We start from the raw sequence: 24,101 nt of genomic DNA on the forward strand, positions 1-24,101 counted from the left end.
CCACTGTACATACATACATACATATATACATACATACATTTTCATTCATTAAAACGTGTATTCAGAAGTATGAATAATAAATTTAAACATACAAATTTGACTTATTTTGTATGTAGGAGATTATTTATTTGCACATCAGTTCAGTTTAACCCTCTTAGTGTTTACAAGCAGCAAACCCTCTAAGTAAATTCCATTTGAATTACTCTTTTCTTTCTTCTTGTTGTCAAAGAGTAAAAAAACAGCACCAGGCTAAGCTCCAGGCTAAGGCTAAACTCATTTTTTCTTGAAAGAAAGGTCACATCTAAAAGTGGGGTTTTCTCTGTAATTTTACTGCGAGCAGAGAAACCATAAAGAAATGTGAAGGGTGAGCTCTGAGGCTAGTATTTGTTCTAGTCCAACATGGCTCACATGCACAGACCGGATAATACACACTTCTGTTACGCCTTTTGCTTGACAGTTCGAAACCGATCATGTTTTCACTGCAAAAAGTATTATTAAATAACGCTGATTATTTGAGTTTATAAGTATTACGGTAACTGTCACTGGTGCATGTTTAAGMTGGAAATGCTCAGTTGTGCTGCTTGCTTCATTTATGAAACTCTATGTCTTTATACAAAAGCTTGATTTGCAGGATGTCTTTAAAGGGTTCAGATATTTAGAAGTGGGGTTCTGTGGAAGATTGTGAACAGTGAATATCTTACCTGTTGTACATAGCTCTTTGGATGACCTCAGTTTGGAGAAATTAATTCTAACTACAGGGTTGCCACCAGTGGCGGCTCCTGAGCATAAATATTAGTGGGGCAGATATTCATTCTCTGGATTAATAACATGAAAAAAATATATAGAATAGTAAAAAAAAACATTTGGCCTGACACTCACAGACACACGGTTAAACGTACGCAGCTTTAATTGCTTACTTACCACTTTAACACATTCAGATTCCAAAGATTTGGTTTAAAAAGTTCATACCATATTGATGTCCTGTTTTGTTTTGTTTTTTCCCCTTTGTCAGTTTTCCATGTTCTGTTTGAGTTGCCTCAGTCTGCTCCAAATACATTTTATACAGAATATCTCTCCTCTTGGACACAGCGGGATTTGCTGATTGATCTGATTTGCTTTGTTCTAATGTTGTGCTAAAACCAGCAGAACGTGTCCGTAGGGCAAACTATTTTACGCCCTAATACTTCATTGGAGGAGCTGTCAGTTTTAATTATGTGCAACAGGGAGAAGTATATATTAATTTGATAAATTCACTGGCAAACACAGGGCGTCGGCCTGTACCGCCCTATAACGGCAAAAAAGTTTTTAAAAATTGCAAACAAAAATGACTATTTAACATTTTTAACCTTTTTTCAAAAACACACAGAACAAAACAATGCACAACAAGCTAAACAATTCAAATTGTTTAAAAGGAGGAACTACTTTGTGGGGTGTATGAATATTTTTTTGGTGTTCCGCCCTTGTGGATTGACTGCCACTGATTGCAAACTCCAACCTTAGATTTTTTTTATATAAACATTTACATTAAATAGTGGCTAGCTGTAGCAAATATTTCTACTGGAAATACAGGTTAAAGTGAAACTTTTATATGAACAGCTAAAAATATTTGAGATGAGACTAGCCATTAGCTCATTGGTTGGTCAAAGATAAATGTCATTTCTCTTAACTGACTCAGTTTAAATAGCCACCTTCAATAAATCATAACTTTTCCACAGAACCCTGCTTTAAAGTGTATTTTTAGATTAACGTTTATATAAAAGCCATATTTGTTGTCCCATGAATATGTTATTTACTTACAGAGCCAGCCCAGAACAGGTTCCCTCTGTCTTTTAGCATTGCATAAACGTATACGAGCTGCCCCTGTCGGATGGGAATGAACCTGCAGTCTCCAGGGTAGAAGTCCTGCAGTGCTCGAGCTATCAGGATAGGATCTGTGCAGAAGTATAAAACTGCCATGTGAGTGTTGCTTTCAGTGTTTGTGTGCAGTTTTTAAAGCTCAGAATATGTCCCTCCAGCTTCACGTCACGTATCCAGGAACTGGCAGTAAAAACAAGCTGTCGTTACTTACAGCTGCACTCAGAGTCAGCGCAGAGTTTCTTGTCGGAGAGTTTCGGCATCTGCCTCCCGGCCTCACAGGTCGCCAGCAGCAGGCACGCAGAGAGAGTGAACCAGAGCCTAGAAGCCATTTCAGCACACAAAAACACCTCAAAGTCCTGCTCAGACTTTTAGATGGAGGTGCAGGGACAGTTTCTCCCTTTCCCAACCCCCCTCGCACACACTTTTTTTTCTTCATAACTGAATACAAGGCTCCTTTGAAAGCTTCCAATTAGGTAAACAGGAGGAGGGTGAGGGGGAAGGTCAGTGTACACAGACTCCTGTTTGTGTCCTCAACCCTTTCCATCTCACAACCAAAGCAAGGTACCAAACCTTTTATCAGTGAACTCCTCACAGCTGAACTGTGTTTGGCCTTTCTTATTCAGCCACTAGATGTCTGAGCTGTGTGTCTTTTTGTTTCCATCGTCCTGACACTGTCACTTCCTCCCTCTGTGTGTAATCTCCTCTTTACCTTTTTTTAAACTCAGGAGGAGGAGGAGGAGGTGTGGCCGGCTGGTTGTATTTACACGCTGTGTGTTCCCACTGCCACGGAAACCAGCTGAGCCTCTGTTGCGCAAATACTCCCAGACCCACACACACACACAATTCACCAAACAGGAAGCCTTGAATACCTGTTGATCTGAGTCTGAACCGTCCGGCAGGTAAGAAATACTCCATTTTGTCAAAATATTGTTCTCATCTATTAGAAAACGATAGTTTAGGACTAAAATTAAAGTATTTTAAATTGTTTTGTTAGAGAAGAGTGATGGGTTTTATGATAACAGGTTATGTTTGAAACCATTATGTCAAAGAAATTACCCTTGAACCTGAGTGGTTTAGTTTTTATATTGTCTTCTTTTATCCTAAGGTTATTTTAGCTGTATTTTTTTAAACTTATTGGCAAGTTGTGAGTGTTTCTTTATGATCTGGTTACTAAAACTTTCTAAACTCATAAAAACATTCTGGAATGAAAGTTCGGCTCAGTTCCCGTGGAATTCAGGGAGGGTAGCAGAACAGTGGAGCTGGTATTCCAGTCAGAGAAACCGGAGCACCTGTTGGACAAAAGAACTCCTTTTAGGTCATTTTAGATTATATTACCTGTGAGTGGGGGAAAGGGTTTAACAGCCTCACGTGTAGCATTTACTGTGTATTCTTCTTTACAGATTTGTCTGAGTGCTTCAGGAAACACGAACTTTGTGAGGATTTTTGTTGGAAACATGAGCCGATCGAGGCCAGAGCATCAGTGATTATAGTCATATCGAAGATCTGAACCTGCCGGGGGTGACGCCTTTCTAACTGATTCCAAGTGCCAGCGATGTTCACCACCAGGAAAAACAGCTTACCCTCACCCAGTCTGGAGGATTCCTTCTTCCCCCTCTCCTCTTCCTCTTCAATAGCCCTCTCCTTTGGGCTCGCGTCATCTTCGTCTCCCTCTGGTAGCGTCGACAGCGGAGGAGCTATAGATGCTGACCTGATCCTCGCTGCGGAGCTGGGGCAGGCGCTGCTGGAGAAGAATGAAGAGCTGGCAGCTGCTCTGGAGCAGAGGGAGAAGGAGGTTGAGGTGAGGAGAAAACTCTAGTCAGAAAAAATATCCACCAGACTGATTAAACACAGCAAGAGTGTGTCGTGGACTTTCCTTAATAAACAAAAGTTAGTGTTTCAGTTCTTTTTTTATACTCAGATGAAACAAAATTATGAGTTACACGATCTCAATCCACCAACAATGATAAATAAAGACCTATGCTCTGATTTTGTTTAATGATGCCTGCAGTGTAACAGGAACATTGCGTACATAAATAAACCATTGTTTAAACTCCAAAAACGCTCAGAATGAGATCTTAAATCCAGATAAAGCAAAAAGGAGACGTCACAGTTGTGATCAGGTGTAAAATCAAACACAAAGAGGAGAAAATTGTAATAATTTCTTCCCTCAGTCATTATGGAGAGGAGGACTGACAAATATAATTAGACTGAATAACCAAGGGGCACAGCTGAGGCTACAGCACAAACATGAATGTAAAGTTTCCCATCGGGACATGGAAGTGGGGAAGTATTCCAAAGCTTTTACAATCACTAAAGTTAAACTGTTGGCTGAGTTTTTGTCCATGCTGGCTAATGAGAGCGCTCATCAGTGTTAATGATTCATAATTCATGTGAAAATGTAATTAAAGTTGTTAGGTTACATTTGTTGTTTTATGAGTTGTACTGGGATGGTACTTAATATCAGAGAGGTTTGTAAATAGAATTTAGTTTTCAGAATAGTGCTACATATGTGTTTTGTTGGTAATTTATCTGTTTGTGCCTTCCAAGTCTTAGCATATCTTCTCTGTTAACATACTGTATATACTGTATATGTACATCTTAAAAATTCACAGTCATATGAACAAACACCATCCTCACATAATCATTTTTAAACTTTAAAACTTTAAACATGTTAGTGTGACTGCATTTTCCCTGGCTTGTATTAAAAGTCGGACTATGGACAGCACTTATTATTTTATTTTATCCTTATAACGATGGTGTCATTCTGGAAAAATTAAAAAAAAGGTAACATTTTAAAACCCTCTTTTTTTCCTAAAACTACTAATTTGTTGCTTAAAACTAATCAGATACGTAGAAAGAACAGTGAGACTAAAATGCACACAATAATAAGTCTACATGTTGTAAATATGRCAGTATATCCTCATGCATCTCAGTAATCCAGGTAAAAAATCAAAAAGAAATAAATTGTATAGGTCTTCTGGACGGGTTCTTCTCTAAWGAAACGTTTCGTCTCTCCTCCAAGAGACTTCTTCAGTCTGAGAGTTTCAGACAAAATTCAGGCTTTTAAGCCCTGCCTCCATGAGACTGATACTCACATCACATGGCTATCGTTGACACCTAATTAACACCTATTGTTAACAGGGGGTGGAGTGATACTGGCAATAGCAGCACTGTAGGAGGGGGACAACTGGAAAGTCGGTGTAAAACATTAAACCTTGAATCAGGTTGAAAAACATGATCGTTTTGACCTGCTGATAAGATTAGAATAAAAACATTTAATAAAACCTGAAAGTGCTGTGGATTAATTATATTTCTGTTCTATTTATTGTAATGATAACATCTGTGTTTTACTGAAAAGAGTGAATAATTGATTCTAGAGCAATGGTGTCAAGCTCATTTTCACCGAGGGCCTCATGAGCGTAATGGCAGATTTAGTTTATGGTTGATGCTGACTTTAAAGCAGCTTATTTTCAGACAGCTCATTTACTTAAAGCCAACAGCTCAGGGGCAGGACAATTGTTACTATCTTTCACCTTTTAAATTTATTTTGTTGTGTTTAATCAGAAATTTAAAGTTTGCCATTGATATAAGAAACAATTTTCATGTTAAGTAAAATATTTTTTTTGGGTGTGGGGGTTGATTTTGACATGTGTTCTAGAGTTTTAGGGGCCTGTTCTCTGTACATTTGCTAAAAGAGGGATCTGCAAGCTGCGGCTCTGGGGCCCACATCTGGCCCTTTGGTCCCTCTGCAGTGCCTCTCTGGAGTTTTCACTAAAATTAACTGAAAAGGGAATAATATTTAAATTATAATCACAATGTGAAAACAATAGAATTGTATGGCAGGTCATTTGGACACRAAAAGTTAAGTAACAGCTCACCTCATAAGAATTTCAAATAAAATTTTAACTAAATGAGGGTTTATGTTACATGAGAGGAAATGTATCATCATCACGATTAAATATAGCAATTAACATAGTGACACTGTTTTATTATATTATTTATTTTCGGTCTATGTCAATAGTTCAGTGGAWAATTTCAATTTTATAAAATCACAAACTTTTGAAAGAATTATGTACAGTAACGTGAGTTGTGTTGTTTTTATTTCAAGTTTCAATGTTTTACGACTCTGGGCAAATGTGATTTAGTAGAAAATGAGTGGGAATGGCTCTTTTCATTGTAATGGTTGCACATTTTCTGTAATTTTCACAACTTTTCACACTCGTTCCTCCGTCTTTAAGACAGTAAACGTGAAGTTTGTTGTCTCAGGATTTACAGCAGGTGAAACTGAATCTCCAGAGGAAGCTGGAGATGAACGAGCTGGAGTCTGGCCAGAAGGAGGCCGAACTGATGACGGATTTAGCTGCTCTGAAAGCCGAGCTGGAGAAATACCGCAACGAGGGACGAGACCGGCGGAAGGATGAGAGCGAGCAGATGGCCCAGTTAGCTAATCACAACCAGCGGCTGGTGGAGCAGCTGGCTGAGGTCAGTTCAGACCACAGAGCTGAATATTAATAATAATAATAATAATAATAAGATCTCTATGGTTCAAACAGACAAATATGTGTCATCATCACAATGCAGACAAACAGGTCTCACAGCCAAACATGTCTCACACATCACAGGCCGTGACGCTGGAGCACACCTTGAGGACGGAACTGCGTTCCCTCAGAGAAGAGATGGAGGATTCCTCTTTTAACCGAAAAGTCAGCTTCACACAGCTAGAAAATATGCAAGCAGAGGTAATCTCACTTTTTAGTAATAACTGTTTGGATTGGTGCAGCACAGTTGGAAACGTGGCTGAATAATGAGGTTAAAATGGTCTAAAATTTCAAAGATGTGTTGTTTACTTCTGTAATTAAACATGATTTATTTTATTTTATTTTTCACCCAAGGCCAACGTAAAACTGTTTAAGGGACTTTAAGAGTGGAGATATTATTTAACTCCTGATCTGATGTAAAATGAAGTTCTGGAAATTTGTGTTTAACTTCAAACAACTTGAGCTAAAGTTTCACTAAACTTACAGAAATTTGACAAGTTACAAATTTCAAGTATTTTTAGTGGTGGGCATGGTTCTAATAGTGGAACAAATTTTTTGTTTAGTGGGTTAGTGTTTTCACTAACCAAGTCACTTCCACTAAATTAGATTTTGCCAAATTTACATCTGCTAACAAGCTAAATAAACAGGTTTGTGTCAGTCCCATCTGTCTATATCAAGGAGATGAAGATGTGACGCAGACTGAGAAACAGCATCTTAGTTGTTAGCGATTAGCTGTCAGTGTTAGCTTCGGCTTCTTATTTATTTATTTTTTACATTTCTGGATAGTGATATTTTTGCATGCAAACGATTGTCTTTCCATTCCTCTCATCTAGAATCGAGTTCTGGTGGGGCGTCTCTCCCATATAGAAACACAACTCAAAGCCTCAGAAGAGGACTGCCAAAGACTGCGGTCTGAGAGAGCTGGACTGAGGGTCCGGCTGTCGGAGCTGCAGGTGAAGCTGAGCGAGAAAGAAGCCGAGGTGAGGATCAGAGAATCCACCAAACCACTTAAACTCCAGGAAACAAACAAAAAAAAAAAACTGCATCGTGACTAAGATTAATCATCATTAACAGTTATGACTAACTTCACAGCTTCAAAGCTTGGTGCTCTTCCCTGTCACTCACAGTGTGTGTGTGTGTGTGTGTGTGTGTGTGTGTGTGTGTGTGTGTGTGTGTGTGTGTGTGTGTAGATAGAGCAGGAGCAGGGGGCTGTATTTGAGTTGCGCACCTTAAATCGTTCTTTACAACAAAAAGCTCTGAACCTGGGAGAGGAGAGCGTCCTGGACAGCCCACACACACATCCTCTGTCTTTGCTGAGTGAAATTCAGCAAACACAGGTACTCGCAGAGGCGCACACACACACCCAACTCTAGCTTAGAAAGTGTGCACTAACTCTGTACTGATGTTCCTCCTTTGGTTATATCCACTAACCAGTGTCTACAGCTGACGTCATCCTTTTTCTAAAATTTGCATCAGTCTTTATCGTATTTTCACTGCTGTGACCTTTTGTGTTGTTGTGTTAAAAAACAACCTCCTGTTAGGCTACAGAGGCTCTCCTGGCTCACTCCACCGTGCTGCAGGCCAAGGATGAAGAAATGCAGACATTAAAGGAGGAGGTTTGTTGAGCTCTCTGTTACCACCCACACAAATATTTCACAAAGAGGAATCGTCTTTCATTTGATCAAAGCCAACAGATCACTATGAAAGTTCAAGTCTTTTACAAGTACAGATAAAATCAATCATTTTATTCAACATAATCAAGAGAAAGAGAGTTTTTCCTGTAACTTTGGTAAATGTAGAAAAACTGATGAACTTCTGAACATCTCTTTTCTCAATTCTGCAGCTTCAGTCTCAGCGGGAAGAACTGGAGTCTTTGAGGGAGGAAGTCAAACCCTTCAGAAGCAGCCCAGGAAAACCAAGCTACAGGTAAAGAAAAAAAAACACTCAAGTTTCACTGAAACCCAATATTTTAGGATTTGAACGTCACCTGCTCAATGTGCTTTACCACTTTTACCCCCAAAAATCCAGCTCTTTGGAGCGTGAGCTGGCCTCGGTCCGTCAGGAAAAAGAATCGCTGACTCAGCAGCTCCTCAACACCATCAAGCACAAGGTGGCGCTGTCTCAGGAGCTGGATGCTTGGCAGGTGAGCGTCGACAGATTTCACCGGACAGATGGAACAAATGGTTARACGTCATCACAAACATGATGACGTCATCCCATCACACGGGGGGGTATCTTGTGTTCTGTCGAGCGAAACCTTTCTCCCTGAGCTGCACTCCAACCCTCTGCCAGTTTTCCTTCGTCTCTGTGAAAAACCAAAGAGCATTCGTCTCTGTGCGTTTGAGGAGCATAAAGATATCACGAGAAGTGTTGAACTCACAAGATGCACAACATATAGAGTCCAGACAATGACGTGTTTGCACAATATTTTTTTTAAACACCCATTTAGACAAAACCAAATAGGCGAGTAGGCGGAGTCTGCACCTTTTAAATTCTTACTGGCCAATCCGCTGCAAAGAGAAGACTCAGTTAATTGATCATAACACAGGGACATGTCACGAGGAGTAAAGCAAATAAAACTAGAGCAGCTTTTTACCGTCTGTAACTCCTTCACAKACGTCTCATTTCATTCATTTGTGTTGTGGCAGGAGGACATGCGCTTGGTGATCTGTCAGCAGGTGCAACAAAGAGAGGAGAAGAAGAAGAAAGATGACCAGGAAGAGAAGGAACTTGCAGTCGGACTCCACAGGAGCAAGTCTTTGAAACTGAAAGGAGAAAGGGGGAAAAATTTCTTCTCCTTTTTCAAAGACAAATAGAGAACTCTAAACGGACAGTATTAGTCTTTCTTTTCCTCACCAGAGAATGAACACTTTGATCTGATATCGCCATCAGCAAGTAAAATGTTTACAAATTTTATATTTGAAGATATTTGTATGTGTATATATGTACAGAATATTCATTTTAGACTGTATACTCACTGAAATATTAAATATATGTTTTTTTATATTATAATCACCTGTTTTTACAGCTTTAATGATAAATGTGAGTTGTACATTTGATATACAGCTGAAAACAAGTCATGTTTTAAAAGAAATGCAGGGATTTGTGCAAAAGTTGAAAATGGTGTTACCTCAGATATGATATCAGTTATTTTTTTTATGTTTACTCTGCTGAAGGCCTTCCCAGCAGAGTTTGTTTTTYTGGAAACCAGTTGAAGCAAGTGATTTTGTTAAAAATGTTTTGAGCAGTTAAAATCTTAAACATCTCTTTAAACAAACTCACTTTGAAGACAAATTTAATTCTGATCTAACTGACAAACGAGCATCTAGTTAATAAGACATTGAAGTGGATAGCTGTCATCCTAAAACAGCCAGTTTCATCATTTCACTATTTACTGCATTTTATTACAAGCGGTATGATTATCGAGATGGACAGGAAGTGCTACAGCTAGCTGCTCCTGCTGCTGTTTATGCAAATAACCAGACTTCTAGGTAAATAACTTTGTGATGCATAGTTCGTGATAATTTTAATGTGTGCAGATTATTGTTCACATTAAGTTTTGAGATTGGAGTTGCTCCAACGTGGCAGCCATCCACTTTTTTTAGCTTTAGCTCTTCAGTCCAGGCAGAGTAAAACTTTATTACTCTAAAATGAGGTGTTTAAAGGAGGTAACCTTCCAGAAAAACAAACTTCTAAGTATCCAGACTTTAAGAAAGGCGCTGGATCAAATAGAAACAAAGTAAAGCACATTTTTATTTATTTATTTTTTTCCTTCCTATTTAAAAATGTATTTTTACTTTTTTTACTGTAGAACTTGCGCAGTTACTCTACAACATAAAGTACAGWGCAGGAAATAAACATAGATTATGTTCTTTAAATAGCATAAAGCAGCTATAGATATGAAAAACAAATAGGAAAATCTGGGTTCCATTAAAGCAGTAATATTTAGAGAAGAGAGGAAAATCTCCACTGGTTTGTTTTTAAGTGAAGTCAAAAGAACAAGAAGGATCTCAGAAATAAACATTTTTAATAAATAAAGTCCCCAAAAAAGACAGTTTCTCTTGCACTTTAATCCATGCTTTAAACTAAATGATGTATAATTAAAACTTTTGTAAAGTTTTACAAGTTTAATGAGGTTGGAAATYTCTGATAAAGTAAAGTTGCATTCAGGTCAGCACTCTCTGGTTATAGCCTGCTCACAATCAGAGCAGCGACTTTCACCAGCAAAAACACAACACGGCAGCAATCAAACGCACAACGACTCACACACACTGATCCCTCAGAGCCAAACTGATCATTTATGATGATCTGAACCTAAAGCTCACACAGACTGTAGCTTATTCATTTCCATAAGATTGGCTTCACATCAATTATGTTAACTAACCGTAGAGTTTAGCTTACTTCATTATATTAATTCCAAGAGTTGGACCATAAGCTTATAGAATCAAAAAGAAAAGTGCCAAAGAAACAACACAATCCATCTTTGCAGGTTGATTTTCAGCCAAAAACTCTGAAAAATTAAGAAAATAATAATAATTTATGACTGCCTGTTGACAGTTGTTATAGAACAAGGTAAAATCTAGTCAGTGAGTTAAAACTTGAAATAAACTTATATTAATTATTACAATCTACATATATTTCCTTATTAATGGCCTACAGTATAAAATGTTATTCTAGGTTTACAGTACATTTAGCCTTTGATCTTTTCATTGTCCAGAGGATGCCGTCTGGTTTCAGGGGAACAGAAACACACATCCCRGTCTTCAGTGCAATAACTCCTCCTTCACAAAAACATCGCCTTGGGCTGCAAGGTGAGATGCATCGAGTTCAACAAACGAGAAGTGTTTTGGTACGGARGAGAAACCCTGAAAGGTCTGTAAGTTTTCTGTCTGCTCTGGATGGATGTCCGGACCATTGATCTGGTGCTGACATTTAATCGTAGGACCGGTTTGGGGTGGGAGGTGGAGGGTTAACCCACGTTGACGCCGAGGCCAACCTGCAGCTTGTCGCCTCTGTGATTCACGAAGGCACCCATGATCAGGGTGGCTGGCAGCGGCGTTAGACGCTTCTCCAGCACTCCTCCTATTATGCACCGACTGTTGATCATCCCTGGAAACAAACCAAACAAAAATGTTTGTTTTTAGAAATTTTTCACCAAGATATGGAATAAAAGTTGAAAGAAAAATAAAATCACCTCGAAACACCATGTTGGCCTCTGGGAGTTCCATTTGGTACCCAAAAGAGGTGGTGGTCTCCTGTGTTCTGGTGCTGGCTTCAAACTCCACTCCAACCTGGATCTGACCAACATCATAAACCAGCATCCATATTCTGCACATTAACTATGAAATGACCCCAAACAGCTGTAATGACCACACCTGTTTGTTCGCTCTGTGATAGTAGCTGGCGTGGGCTCCTCCTTTGCCGGCATTCAGTGTCACAACCCAGTTGGGTCCTGCAGGGGGACACAAGAGGATCACTTCTGCTGCTGACTTCCATAAAGATCTAAACAGATTCAGGAAGAAAAACAAAACGTCTCACTTGAATATTGTCCAGCCAAAGTAAGAATTCCTCCTTCCTCTGCTCGTCCCCGATGATAGACCAGTTCCCCGCCTAAAACCAGTCCTGAGGACACACTCTGCAGGAAGTGAGCCACGAGAATGACTGCAGGAGAAAAATCATACAAAGACACAACAAACACATCGCCATTAAATACCTCATTTGATCACTGGTAAAGAGCCATATTTGATATGAATTAACTCATTTATATTAGGTGTYGGACATAAATCAAGTACGCTCAACATATTCTGATATTTTTTATTACAATGTTATAATWAGGGTGTAAATTTTCAATGTACTGTTCAGACATCTAGACCTTCCGTGTCAACTTTTTTATTTATTAAAAGCTTATGATAGACGTTTTCTGGTTGAAAACAAAAACTTTTTCTAGATAAATACAGTACAGACTTTCAATGCAATTTCAGGAAAAAAATGCACATTTAAAGATAATTGTGGATTTGAATAACAATACTGGTGACATTTGATGCACTGAAATTAGTGGTGCCATTAATGCCAGTATTGGGCCTGATACCAGCATTTTTAGTGGTACTGATACAAAATGTCCTGGTAAAATACAATAAATCCTATACTGTTTGAAAGCTTGRTAGTTTCCCTTTTAAATGGTGCCACATTTGTAAGGAACATGCCTTTGTGGGATGAGCAGTAGAGCTGAGTGTGTGGGTTATGCACATGAAAAAATTGCCAAATCTCTGCGAAACAGCTTGMTTTGCTGTTGTTATTGACACTTGTTTTGAACTTCTGGTACCTCCAGGTGCTGCTATAAGCCTTATTGCCAAGAAGCATGGTTACAGCAAAGAATTAATCTCCTTACTTTATGTGCTACGTTTATATATAACACAATATCACCTGTAGGTTAAATTGTGCAGCCAAATTTATAACATTTTTCAATCATCCCAACATGCTAACGCTGCTCAATCATTGCTAATGACCCTAGGAGAGACTTACCTGACTCTTTCAGGATGTCGGGGTTAGCCACAGTCACAGCAGCAGTGAAGTCGCTGCCTCTGTACTCTGTTTCAAACTGCCACGTTACAAACTGAGACTGCTGGGTCTGAAAACGCCATCCAGACAGAGAATTGTTGATCTTAAAGCTGTATTCGTTTCATCCGATTGAAAAGGAAAAGAAGACAGTGAGACCTCACCTGGAACACAGTTCTGGCTCGAACGTGCTCAGAGAGATGCAGCAGAGCGTGAGCGTTTAGACTACCTGAAGAGTCCATCTCACCGATCAAAGCTGGGGCATCCTGAAATGTTACGAAACAAAAACACTGGCATGTTTTGTTTTTAAATTCGTCCACATTAACTGAAAACAAATATCTGATAAATAAGCTGGTGCTAAATTGTTAGTGCTTCACCTTGTCCTTGCTGTAGTCATCAGACTGCAGATGCTCCACATGAAACCGGTAACACGAAGGACTGACAGCACTAAGGTGGAGAGTGTGACTAACCTGAAAGGAGACTTGTTTATTAAAATCAAAGACAAATAAAATGTTTGAAAAGGAACATCGACCTGTGAATACATAGAAAATAATCTGAATGGATGACCCACCTTGAAAAAGCTGCTCAAAGTTTTATTGACAATCATCTTGACACCTTCAATCTGATGAGGAAACACATCTGAATGGTGAAGGGACGAAAACAGATCACAATCATTAATGTCACGTGTAATTTTGTTTTTACAATAAAAACAGGTCATAATTTCCTCACGAGACAAGTCAGTTTTGAAGCTACTATGGTCCTTTGTGATGTAGTAGTAGCTAAAGCAAAAAAGATGCTGGCTGCATCACCAAACTGAGTGGAATTTGTGGATTTTTTTTTTTCTTTTTAGTCTCTAACCACAGTGTTTACGCCACAACTTTTCTTGCTCTTTTTCAACCAGACGTACCTTTGCAGCTCCTGTGGAGAGAGTGAAAGCTGCCGGGGTTTGGTAGACGTCCATCTCTTCTCTCCCAGCGAGGCGGACGGTCCCAGTGAGCAGGGTGAGCGTTCCACCTGGACGGAGGGGGTTCTGTTGAGAAAGGCCACTTGTGATGGCTCGGACCGGAAGACAAAGCCAGAACACTGCCCATCAATGCTTCCTTCCTGCAGACACACACAGCAGATTTATCACATGTTTATTAGCTTTCCTGCAGCCTGTACTTGCACTGTAACAGAGCCAGACCCTGAGAATCTACATGATGAGAAAATGTGCAGATTTAAAATACAATTTAAAGAAAGATTATTATTTTAAAATCTTATCCAGATTTAAATCCAGGTATATCATGTCTGATCTTCATTCCAGAACCTTTTATTTGTTTTTTTTAGGTAAAATTATTTAAAAATCATATAATTCAAAACAATAACTATGTTATTGTTAAGGATGGGAAAATAAGTGCAGTTTTGTACAGGTGCAAAGAGGTTCCGTTAGCTAGTATGACCTTAGCATAAAAATAAGACACACTTTATAAATATATAGTTTTGTTATTAAGTCACTATACCTTAAAATCCAGAGCGAAACTGCGAACCACGCATGAGAATTGCTGTCAGAGGTGTTTTGTTGAAATTAAATGAGCTTCTCAGAAAGCGAAGTGATGCTGAGTGATGCTGCAAACTGTTCCTCCTGTAAATGTGTCCCTCTAAAAACGTAAAAATAATTTTGGACTAAATTATCTTTATGTATATTTTTCACTTTATATTATGAGACTAATAAATGCGTTTTTGCATTGCCTGAAATTAATTTAAAATGTATTACTTTGCTGTTTAGAGGACGTGACAGTTCGGAGGGGGAATTGCGTAACGTTCCCTTTTAGTTTTGTTTCAGGTCGGACAGTTGTGTCTGTGACACCGGCGCTGTGATCCACAGGTGACTCACAACGCGCAGAGCTGGGAGAGAAGGGAAGAAGGTCGTCTGTTTCGCTACAATAAATTAAAGCATTATCTTAAATAATTTATTACTTTAGTTAATTACTTTTTAAAACAAAACTCTGCATGTTTTAAGTAAAATATGCTACRACTGTGAACCTTTCGGGCTGTTAAGAGAACGGACGGAGTGACTTAATCATTGCATAAAAGCTTCCGAGGGGTAACTTTTCCCCCAGATAATTTGGATTTTTACGCTTTCTSTTATTTTTGTTTAACTCGGACATGTGTCCTTCACGGTCCATATTGCTGGTGGGAGAGGGGAACTTCTCGTTTTCCTCCTCGGTGTGTAAGTTGGAATCAGGGAGCAGCATCACGGCCACTTGTCCGCAACGTCAGGAGGAGGCACTGCGGCACGAAGGAGCAGCCTCCAACATCCAGACCATCAAGGACTCAGGTGATAACATCTCTACTAGGTGCTGGTAGTGGTAGCAACTCATTTTTTTTTATTTCCAATTTATTTTTCTTGTTTATGTTTACTATCTAATTCTGTTATCACTGCTGCAGTTGATAATGTCATATAACAACACTGTTTCTGTGGATGTATGCATCTGCTGCTGACATTACACCTGGATTTTTCCACGCAGGACAATAAAGGTTGTTCCTATTCTATTGTATTTTTCAGGAGGAGCTGTGCTGTTTGAGGTGGACTGCACAAAGCTGGAGGAGGTGTCTTCATTGCAGGGTCGAGTGTTTGACCGGGTGGTTTTTAACTTCCCCCACTGCGGGAGGAAGAGCGGGGTGAAAAAGAACAGAGAGCTCCTCAGAAACTTCTTCCTCAGGTATAACTGCAGGCAGCCATCGCTTGTTKCTGATAGCTTCCTTGTTTTGATATGTTTTTTGCTTATAATTTAAAACATGACTTCAGTTTTCCTTAGCATGATTGGAACTAGAGGCAGCAATTACACCTTGACAGTTGCTACAGTCACTGAACCGTCCTCATCTCCAGCTAGAATAGAAGAAGCCTTTTTAATGAAAGGTGGATTATCTTAAGAACCAAGCATAAAAAAAAGCAAAGTTGTTATTAAGCCTTATGTAACAGCGGTTTCCTCGTCATCAGTTTTTGTTGTTGTTTTCAGTTGCGTAAAGGTCCTGGCTGAAGACGGAGAGGTCCACGTCTCCCTTTGTAATGGACAGGGAGGAACACCGGCGGACCAGCCGAGGCGTGAGTGGCACAACAGCTGGCAGGTGGTCGCCATGGCAGCTGAAGCTCATCTAATCCTCAGCGCCGTCCGTCCTTTTGAAAGCGAGAACTATCAAAGCTACAAGTGCACCGGATACAGGTAAGGAGTGGAGGTGAGTGTTGCCCTGTACGAGTCGATGCCCCCCTTTTGTGTTCCTCTGCATGTTTTGGATTTTGATTGTGTGCAGATTTAGTGATGGTATTTCTGTTGCGCAGGAGCCAGGATAAGGGCTTTCACGTGGAGAAAGCTTTGCTCCATGTGTTTGCTCGCAGCGCCCCCTACACTTCTGTTTCCATACTTCACATGGAGGAGGTTATAGAAGGGGAGAAGGTCCAGTACTACATACCAGCCGAGCTCAGCGATCATGTGTTCAGGTGCTGTAACACAAGAACTCTTTAAGTGAAAACGCTGCTCTCAGCGCTTGTTTACCCTCTCCTCTCTCTCATCAGGAGGTTCCTCTGCTCAGATTCTGTCCATCCCGTTAAGTTGGTACAAGATTTCCTTCTCACGGGACTGGCGGATGACTATTCAGTCTCCATGAGGACAGAGTCCGTTCCCTACCTCATTGCAGCCAAAACGCTCCAACTGTGCTGCCACGGCGTTGATAACTCACAGTGCTACTGGATCCACCTGCTTCAGAGAGACCTCACCTCTCACTCTGAAGAACAAGATCCAGGATGCTCAAAAAGCGCGGACACAAGGGATGCTTCAGGTAAAGAGACCAGATTAAGGAGTAAAGGAGCTGAGAGTTTACGACCTGCGTTCTCTCCTGATGTGAATCCTGAAGTAGAAAGTGGTCTTTACTTACTGCGTCCATCGCTGCTCCCTCAGTTGGAGGAGTTTCTAACTAAAAAGGAAGAGATAACTAACAATAAACGGCCTCATGGGGTAAATGAGAAGGATGGGGCCCATGAGGGTTGTAATGGTACTGGCAGCTTGTTCTGTGGCATTAGTGGAGTGGTTTTCAGGAGTGCTCCCATCAGCTTGTGGGCTCTGCCTGCCTTTCATGAACTTCTCCTCAGAGGTGTTTTTCCTTCAGGAAGTGACACAATGAAATTGCTGGGACATAAGCTTGAAAAACTGCTCTCTCCATACGGCGTCGCCGTAGTGAAAGAGAAGGGAGGCCTGCATCTAATGGCACAGCCGATGGGTTTGGTGGGTAAAGTGTTTTCAAGCAGCGCAGCCGACACCATCACCGTGTCTCTAAACCTGGACCTGCTCGCCGTTCTGTTGTTTTCGCTCCCCGACTGGCGGTTGCTCTGGTCCCACGACTCGCGTTTCACAAAACAGTTTTCCCGCCTCCCGCTACCCGGGACACCCATCCGCCCCTTGTCGCTCTTCCCCGAGCCCCTCAGCTTCGACGTCAGCTTCTGGACGGGCCCGACGTGGGAGGAGAAGCTGTTCCACGCCGCGGTCCGGGAGGCCAGCCTCGGCACCGTGGAGCAGGTTAAACTCATCGACACGTTCTCGCACCCGGACCTGAGCCAGACCAGCTTCTGCTACAGACTCACCTACCGCTCGCACACACACGCCATGTCACACACACAAGCGCTGAAACTCCACAAACAGCTGGAGCTTTTACTCTCCTCTCGGCTGCAGGCCACCATCAGGTAGCGCCCCTCAGAAACGCCTAAACCCTGAAAATCTGTGTTTGTAGCTGAAAGACAATATTTAAAACTGGTTCAGTTATTGTTTACAGTATTTATACATGACTTGTATTATGTAACAGTTACTCTGTATGACTGTTTTATTGTACAATAAAATTGTTATTTAGTGAAAAAAAATTGTCAGTCACATTGTGTAATGAGTCACACATTTCATTGGTAAAATGACACTGACAAAAAGCGAGACTTGAAACAAAAAAAAAGAGAACAAAGAGTTTTTAATACCCAGAGTCTCTGCCCAGAGTTATACAACACAAGCTGGTGTGAAATACAGGATAAATCTGTAAGGATGGTGAGTTTACTAACATTGAGTGTACTGGAAAAGCTTATCTTGAGCTTATATCAGTTATTCATTTCTGATAGCAAATTTTATGTATAGTTTACATTGAATTTAAAGCTGATCTGCTGAGTAAAAGCCAAAGATAAGTCATTGGTTCTCAACAATTGTACATTAGTTTGGATTTATTGATAAGCCATGTAGTCTGCATTAGGACAATTTAGGAATTTACATGCTCCAAATATCTTGAGAAAAAATGTCAAACATTTGTCTGTGTATTATTTTAAATATGTTTAAAATAAATAGGGAAAATAACCTATAAGTGTGTGCCTGTGTTGTATTGAAAAAGTACTTTGAACCAATAAATAGTGCAGATGAAAAAATGAAAATAAATTAAGTTCTTATATGTAAAATCCCTAAATGGTAATGCGCATAGTCTAATAAGTGTGATTATTACACTTTTATATTAGGCATATTTTATATATTTAAAATTACATTTGTGCATTATGGCATGCTCCACATTATCCCACACAAACATGCCTTGTTCCACAAGTGTTTACTTGAAATTTGTCACATTTACCAATCCCTTCATTTTCATTTTTAATCAAACTATATCAATAAACAAACCTTAAACTGTCTTTATAATTTCGGATTAATGCTTTTATATATTTCTTATAAAAAAATTAATAATTTTTTTCTCAATAGGGAACTAAAATCCAAAATGTGCAATTTTATGAGCTCTATTTTTATTTTCCTTATAAGTCAATGATGGGGAACTGTCAATAACCGGACAGAGCCGAAAATGACCGAACGAACGAAGCGCGACTCGGCTCCCGGCAGCAATATTTAGTAAACATGGCGGCCAAGGCGCTTCGGCAGCGAACCAGGCGAGGCAGCAGACAAGATGCGAACAACGTGAACACCCCCGCCGAAGCCCGTCCAGCTAAAGAGGAGAAAGTCAGTGAGGACAGTAAAACCACAGATACTCGACAAGAGTGAGTAATGAGCCAGAGGAACACATGTTAGGACTCCGCTGTGCCGTGATCTCCATCTCTGGACTGGCTGGCAGCTAACTCGCTAACTAGCATTATCATATCAAGTTGTGACAAAATGACTTGTAGCGACCACTGGACATAACAAAGGTCTGAATGCTCACATAAATGTCAGCTGTACGTGCGCCTCATGTGTCCTTCCGCCTCGGTAAACTAGTCCCAGCATTGCTGCAGCATGTATCAGCTTCATTCATTTCGTCTGTTTATCAGTCAATTACAGATTTATCAAACCTGACATCTTTCTGGGTCAACAGTTGCATTGAATCGACACAAAGACGCATTTTATGTCAGCATTTGTCACTGCGGCTTGAAAACGATGCCGCTTAAAAGAAATGTTGACAGTTTTGAGAGGTGACGTGTCTTAATAAAAAAGAAAGGTGACGATGATCCGCTGAGCTGCGTAATCTGTCTAATCTCATGACAGGCGTGCAACAAACAGGACAGCTATTAAACTGATCGATGTTCATATATATATTTTTTTATTCTGACCCATATCAAATGGGTTCACTCCAGCAGAGGTCCAGACACAAATATGAAATGTGGGAATGCACTCAGTGTAAACAAACCACCTGCTGAGTTCAAAATCACAGAAGCTCAAGTCACTCGACTCACCTGCAAGTATACTGGCCATGGCAGTGAAGTTAACAACAAATATAGGCCATATTTTCCAGAAAATGGGTTAAATACACTCCATTTTCACATCTGTTAAACTTAGTTTTAAACATCCATATCATAAGGTTCTGTGCTGATTTTGCTCCTTGCTTTGTGATATATTTTTATTCTTTTGGTTGGGCTTTCTGACATTGCAACATGTATCTTTTAAAGTACTTGAAAAATACATGCAGTATTTTATGATTTACAATTTTACTGTTATACAATAAAATTTTAGCATTTTTTGCTTGCAAGAAGTCAGATTTGTACGGATCCTGTTTGGTGACGTTGGATTAAAACATAATAATTGGTGACTAAGTCAAGAGATAACGCATGGCCACACAATAATTATTGCATTATTTCCATGCAGAGGCTGTTAATTGTACAAATTTGAATTAATTGTATTTTATTTTAAATATAAATGAAATACATACTATAGTCACTTAGGCATGAAGTAATTCTTAGCATTATATGTTGCAGCTGTACGACACAGGTGACGACTAGATTTGTTGCACGTGAATTATTATTATTATTACTTTTGTTTTTTCATGTTGACCTTAATGACCTGCTACATCTTTATTTAGCACTAACATCTTGTTTTAATAGGTCAATAAGTCGTGGAGGGCAGGTGTGGGCTCCAGAGGGTTCAACAGCATTTAAATGCCTTCTCTCTGCGCGATTCTGTGCAGCTTTGCTCAGCAACATCTCAGACTGCGACGAGACGTTTAACTACTGGGAGCCTGTGAGTACCAGCGCTGTAAAAGCCAACACTCTGTTATTGATGACACTAATAAAAAGCCCAGTTCTCCTCCGTGTGTGTCAGGATACCCGAGTCAAATGTACTTTTTTCACCCCCCCTCCACAGATGCACTTTCTTTTGTATGGCACAGGAATGCAAACGTGGGAGTATTCTCCATTGTACGCCATCAGATCCTACGCTTATTTATGGTTACACGCTCTGCCTGCTTGTCTCCATGCCCATGTTCTGCAGACGAACAAGGTGGGAGTCAGGAGTTTGATTTGTTTTTCTGTCTTGTGCTCAAAGCAGCACCCTGCTGTGTAATAACTTTTAAATCTTTTGACAATTGTTGCTGTTAATTTTAATGATCAAGTGCAGTGATTATAAGATGTTTGGACTGTGTTTCAGGTGTTGGTGTTCTACTTTGTACGATGCGTCTTGGCGTTCTGTTGCTGTGTCTGTGAACTCTATTTCTACAAGTGAGTTTGTTTTCCTAAATACCTATTAGTGTTCGAGTTCTTTCTTTCTTTTTGGCCTAATTGTAGGACTTTCTGGGTCAGAGCTGGTGTTATCAAGTTATACCTTAGATATACCAACGAGGATAGTAAAATAAAAGATACTGGCAAAAAAAAAGGTTATGAGGTCTGAGGAGTCAATATTTACTAGGGGCGTAAGAAAATATCGATACACTGAAATATCGTGATATTTCATTTCCCGATACTTTATTGATATTCTAAAGCCCTGTATCGATTTTTTTTATTAAGGTTTAAAATGTCAACTTTCCTGCCAGCCGTTCATTTTTATGTTGTAGTTCAGCCTCTGACCACTAGTTGGCAGTTGTGAGCCAGCCATTTGGCTACTCTACCTCTTGAGGTAGAGTTATTGTTAAGTGTTGGGTGACCATATTGCAAATTAATATTAAAAACTAAAAGCTGCAAAAAATATATATTTTCAAACTATTTATTGTCAAATTTAGTCTAATAATTGAAAACATGGATGAAATAAGAAATATGAAACAAAATAAAATACACACAAAGCAGAACACAGCTAAATGTATCAAAAGTATGTCTATGTAATATTAGAATTTTCTGAGACAATGAATTTTGGTTTTTCATTTTTTTTCCCTGTAAGAGGTTTTTATTTAATAGAATTTTTGGACAAAAAAATCGCAATATATCAGGATATATCGTATCGTGACCCCTCTGTCATGATATGTATCGCATTGCCAAATTCTTGCCAATACACAGCCCTAATATATACATCCTGCTAATTGCCTCCCATACAAGCAATCTGGAGTTATCAGTGTTGTATAAAGTACCTGAAAGTGATACTTGAGTAAAAGTACAAGTATCTTATCATAAACTTAGGTAAAAGTTAAAAAGTAACTAATTCTATCTCTTAATTTACTCTAGTAATCTATTCTTAATTCTTAAGAATATTACTTGAGTAAAAGTCTTAAAGTACCTGATTTATTTTGTACTTAAGTATCAAAAGTAAATTTCTGACATAAAAATATACTTAAGTAATAAAAGTAAAAGTACTGAGTAAAAATGAACAGTTAGATTTTCCACAATACATTTATTGGCAGGTGACCTCTTCAAAAATTATTATTTTCTCAAAGGGTGCAGCTTTGATGGATTATGTGCAAACAAAATACAGTGTCAGAATGGTATGTATTTATACTTTTCATTCAACCACAATTAAATTCACTCTATCCAGGAGACACAATTTTTCAGGATCGTATATTTTTAAACAATAACAAATCGAAATGAAAGAGGAAACGACTTTCTACTTTTTACCTTTTTAAAAACTGTAAGGAGTAAAAAGTACAGATATCAGACGATATCATCAGACGACTGACTGCTGAGCTCAAACTGTAAAAACAATCATTTTTTAAATCATTTTTACATTTGTTTTGTCCACTACACTCAAAATCCTAACACCCCTGAGAAAATTGGGTGTTTGATGCTGTCGTTCTACTTTCCTCTCATCAAAACTAGATCTTAGTTAAAGATTAATGCAGCCAGGCTAGAAATAAATACATAAGCTCAATAAAATGGTGTCATGGCAAATATATCAGTCTGCAATTTTAATGTTTTATATCACATATAATGTCTGATAAATGGAAGTAAAGTGTTTTGTTCGTCTGTTTGTGATGCAGGGCAGTTTGTAAGAAGTTTGGTTTGCACGTGGGCCGTCTGATGCTGGCGTTCCTCGTCTTGAGCACGGGAATGTTCTGCTCATCTGCAGGTTGGGCAGGTTCATTAATAGTTTGCAGTGCAGTGGTGGGCTTGGTTCTGCTAATTAGCTAATAGCAGAACAACTTTTTTTTTGCTTACCAGATTAGCTTTTTCGTTAACTTTGTAAACAGTTAGCGGACCAATTAGCATCTGATAAATTAAGTTTTACCAAGTCTGCTAACAGCTAACTAACAAGCTAACATCAACAGGTTAGTGTCAGTCCCACCAGTATTCAGCTCTAAGGACACAACGAGTCGACACAGACTGACAGTTGTCTTACTGGTTAGCGATTAGCTTTAGCTGTGTCTCAATTTAGGGGCTGCATCCTCTAGAGTGTTTGTTTATCTCTATCTTTTAATGCTTACTGCTTTTTAATTTAGCATGTCTTCATGTTTATTGAAATCATTAGTAAGAATAAAATGATTATTCCTCTGTTTGTTTGATTTTCCAGCTTTTCTGCCTTCATCTTTCTGTATGTACACAACACTGGTTGCCATGACGGGATGGTTTCAGGACTCAACACCGTTAGCCGTTATGGGCGTAGCTGCAGGTGCAATCGTCGGGTGGCCGTTTTCTGTCCTTACTGGGTATGACTATAATTTCAGGCAGACTTGTGGAAAGGTATTACTTCAAACACTGTTTCTTTTTTTTTTAAACGTCTCCTCAGGATTCCGATTGCGTTCGACCTGCTGGTGATAAAGAAGGAGTGGAAGAGTTTCATGATCTGGTCAGCYGCCTCTCTTCTGCTGCTGCTGGTGAGAATCAGTGCATGAAGACGTTCTTAAACAGATGATACTGATTATATAGATAATCTTTTAGTAAATATTTATATAATATTATAAATAGCTGAGTCTATTATTCATGTTTCCTGTTTGTTTCTCTCAGGTCCCCCTGGTGGCAGTAGACTCGTTCTTTTATGGAAAACCAGTGATCACTCCACTCAATATTCTCCTCTACAACGTCTTTACACCACATGGACCTGATTTGTATGGTAAGTTATAAAACATTGCTGTTTATTTTTATTACATTTGCACATTAAGTCCTTTAAAATTAGTTTTGTTTCCACGCTTTTTGTGTGACCTCTCAGGTACGGAGCCGTGGCACTTTTATTTTGTTAACGGAGTCCTGAACTTCAACCTGGTGTTTGTGCTGGCGCTCTTCTCCCTGCCCCTCACTGCTCTCATGGAGACACTGTTACACAGGTTTAACGGTGAGGACTGGCTGTGTTTTGTTCTGTTTTTTTGTGCATGAACTGTAGCGTCGTGCCGTAGGTCCATCGTGTCTTTGCTCACTGTTAGCATTTATCAGCACAGATGCAGCAAACTATCACGAGCTGATCTGAACTTATTTTAAGTGTTAAAATAATACGTCACAAACATACCCCCCCAAAAAATAATAATCTAAAGCAGGGTTTTATTTAATTT

General features: G+C 39.4%; 4 protein-coding genes across 5 annotated transcripts in view; 2 read left to right on the forward strand and 2 right to left on the reverse strand.

Annotated features, from left to right (window-relative positions):
* mia (MIA SH3 domain containing) overlaps nucleotides 1-2,543 on the reverse strand; it is a 4,611-nt gene extending 2,068 nt beyond the window's left edge. The window contains exons 1-2 of the mRNA XM_014003167.1: nucleotides 2,069-2,543; nucleotides 1,798-1,931 (exon numbers count right to left, since the gene is read on the reverse strand). Coding sequence (XP_013858621.1) covers nucleotides 1,798-1,931; nucleotides 2,069-2,186 — 252 coding nt within the window. The 5' untranslated portion in view covers nucleotides 2,187-2,543. The remainder of the gene's footprint in view (nucleotides 1-1,797; nucleotides 1,932-2,068) is intronic.
* Nucleotides 1,879-9,672, forward strand: bicdl2 (BICD family like cargo adaptor 2). Of its 2 annotated transcripts, XM_014003163.1 has the most exons (11): nucleotides 1,880-1,956; nucleotides 2,583-2,756; nucleotides 3,258-3,655; nucleotides 6,124-6,339; nucleotides 6,480-6,596; nucleotides 7,229-7,375; nucleotides 7,586-7,732; nucleotides 7,937-8,011; nucleotides 8,239-8,321; nucleotides 8,424-8,538; nucleotides 9,044-9,672. In XM_014003163.1, the coding sequence occupies exons 3-11, from the start codon at nucleotides 3,410-3,412 to the stop codon at nucleotides 9,209-9,211; spliced, it is 1,314 nt and encodes a 437-aa protein (XP_013858617.1). In that variant the 5' UTR covers nucleotides 1,880-1,956; nucleotides 2,583-2,756; nucleotides 3,258-3,409; the 3' UTR covers nucleotides 9,212-9,672. The 2 variants fall into 2 exon arrangements, with proteins under 2 accessions (XP_013858618.1, XP_013858617.1); XM_014003164.1 differs by lacking the exon at nucleotides 7,586-7,732 and having other exon boundaries at nucleotides 1,879-1,956.
* A 733-nt stretch (nucleotides 9,673-10,405) lies between these two features.
* On the reverse strand, nucleotides 10,406-14,575 carry si:dkey-71l1.1 (mitochondrial import receptor subunit TOM40B). Its single transcript, XM_014003165.1, has 10 exons — nucleotides 14,450-14,575; nucleotides 13,858-14,054; nucleotides 13,522-13,589; nucleotides 13,328-13,420; nucleotides 13,115-13,216; nucleotides 12,918-13,023; nucleotides 11,934-12,056; nucleotides 11,771-11,847; nucleotides 11,590-11,692; nucleotides 10,406-11,504 (listed from the first exon to the last, which is right to left on the reverse strand). Exons 2-10 carry the CDS (start codon nucleotides 14,039-14,041, stop codon nucleotides 11,365-11,367), a joined length of 996 nt encoding a protein of 331 aa, XP_013858619.1. The 5' UTR covers nucleotides 14,042-14,054; nucleotides 14,450-14,575; the 3' UTR covers nucleotides 10,406-11,364.
* A 240-nt stretch (nucleotides 14,576-14,815) lies between these two features.
* The window catches only part of alg9 (ALG9 alpha-1,2-mannosyltransferase), an 11,752-nt gene continuing 2,466 nt past the window's right edge, over nucleotides 14,816-24,101 (forward strand). Inside the window, exons 1-15 of the mRNA XM_014003090.1 lie at nucleotides 14,816-15,267; nucleotides 15,496-15,652; nucleotides 15,950-16,153; nucleotides 16,270-16,428; nucleotides 16,504-17,667; nucleotides 17,829-17,840; nucleotides 18,790-18,990; nucleotides 20,305-20,440; nucleotides 20,564-20,698; nucleotides 20,846-20,916; nucleotides 22,599-22,687; nucleotides 23,129-23,264; nucleotides 23,345-23,432; nucleotides 23,563-23,668; nucleotides 23,765-23,887. Of these exons, the coding sequence (XP_013858544.1) occupies nucleotides 15,096-15,267; nucleotides 15,496-15,652; nucleotides 15,950-16,153; nucleotides 16,270-16,428; nucleotides 16,504-17,667; nucleotides 17,829-17,840; nucleotides 18,790-18,990; nucleotides 20,305-20,440; nucleotides 20,564-20,698; nucleotides 20,846-20,916; nucleotides 22,599-22,687; nucleotides 23,129-23,264; nucleotides 23,345-23,432; nucleotides 23,563-23,668; nucleotides 23,765-23,887 (2,953 nt within the window). The 5' untranslated portion in view covers nucleotides 14,816-15,095. The remainder of the gene's footprint in view (nucleotides 15,268-15,495; nucleotides 15,653-15,949; nucleotides 16,154-16,269; nucleotides 16,429-16,503; nucleotides 17,668-17,828; nucleotides 17,841-18,789; nucleotides 18,991-20,304; nucleotides 20,441-20,563; nucleotides 20,699-20,845; nucleotides 20,917-22,598; nucleotides 22,688-23,128; nucleotides 23,265-23,344; nucleotides 23,433-23,562; nucleotides 23,669-23,764; nucleotides 23,888-24,101) is intronic.

This window comes from Austrofundulus limnaeus, unplaced genomic scaffold (genome assembly GCF_001266775.1).
Source record: "Austrofundulus limnaeus strain Quisiro unplaced genomic scaffold, Austrofundulus_limnaeus-1.0 Scaffold17, whole genome shotgun sequence".
NCBI lineage: Eukaryota > Metazoa > Chordata > Actinopteri > Cyprinodontiformes > Rivulidae > Austrofundulus > Austrofundulus limnaeus.

Excerpts from the sequence above, each read along its gene's own strand:
- bicdl2 (XM_014003163.1), top strand. The coding sequence starts at position 3,410 with ATGTTCACCACCAGGAAAAACAGCTTACCCTCACCCAGTCTGGAGGAT. Across the intron at positions 6,597-7,228 it reads TAGAAAATATGCAAGCAGAG|AATCGAGTTCTGGTGGGGCG; the intron begins GTAATCTCACTT and ends CCTCTCATCTAG. Across the intron at positions 8,012-8,238 it reads TGCAGACATTAAAGGAGGAG|CTTCAGTCTCAGCGGGAAGA; the intron begins GTTTGTTGAGCT and ends TCAATTCTGCAG.
- si:dkey-71l1.1 (XM_014003165.1), bottom strand. The coding sequence starts at position 14,041 with ATGGGCAGTGTTCTGGCTTTGTCTTCCGGTCCGAGCCATCACAAGTGG. Across the intron at positions 13,024-13,114 it reads GAGCCAGAACTGTGTTCCAG|ACCCAGCAGTCTCAGTTTGT; the intron begins GTGAGGTCTCAC and ends TGGCGTTTTCAG. Across the intron at positions 11,848-11,933 it reads TTTGGCTGGACAATATTCAA|GACCCAACTGGGTTGTGACA; the intron begins GTGAGACGTTTT and ends GTCCCCCTGCAG.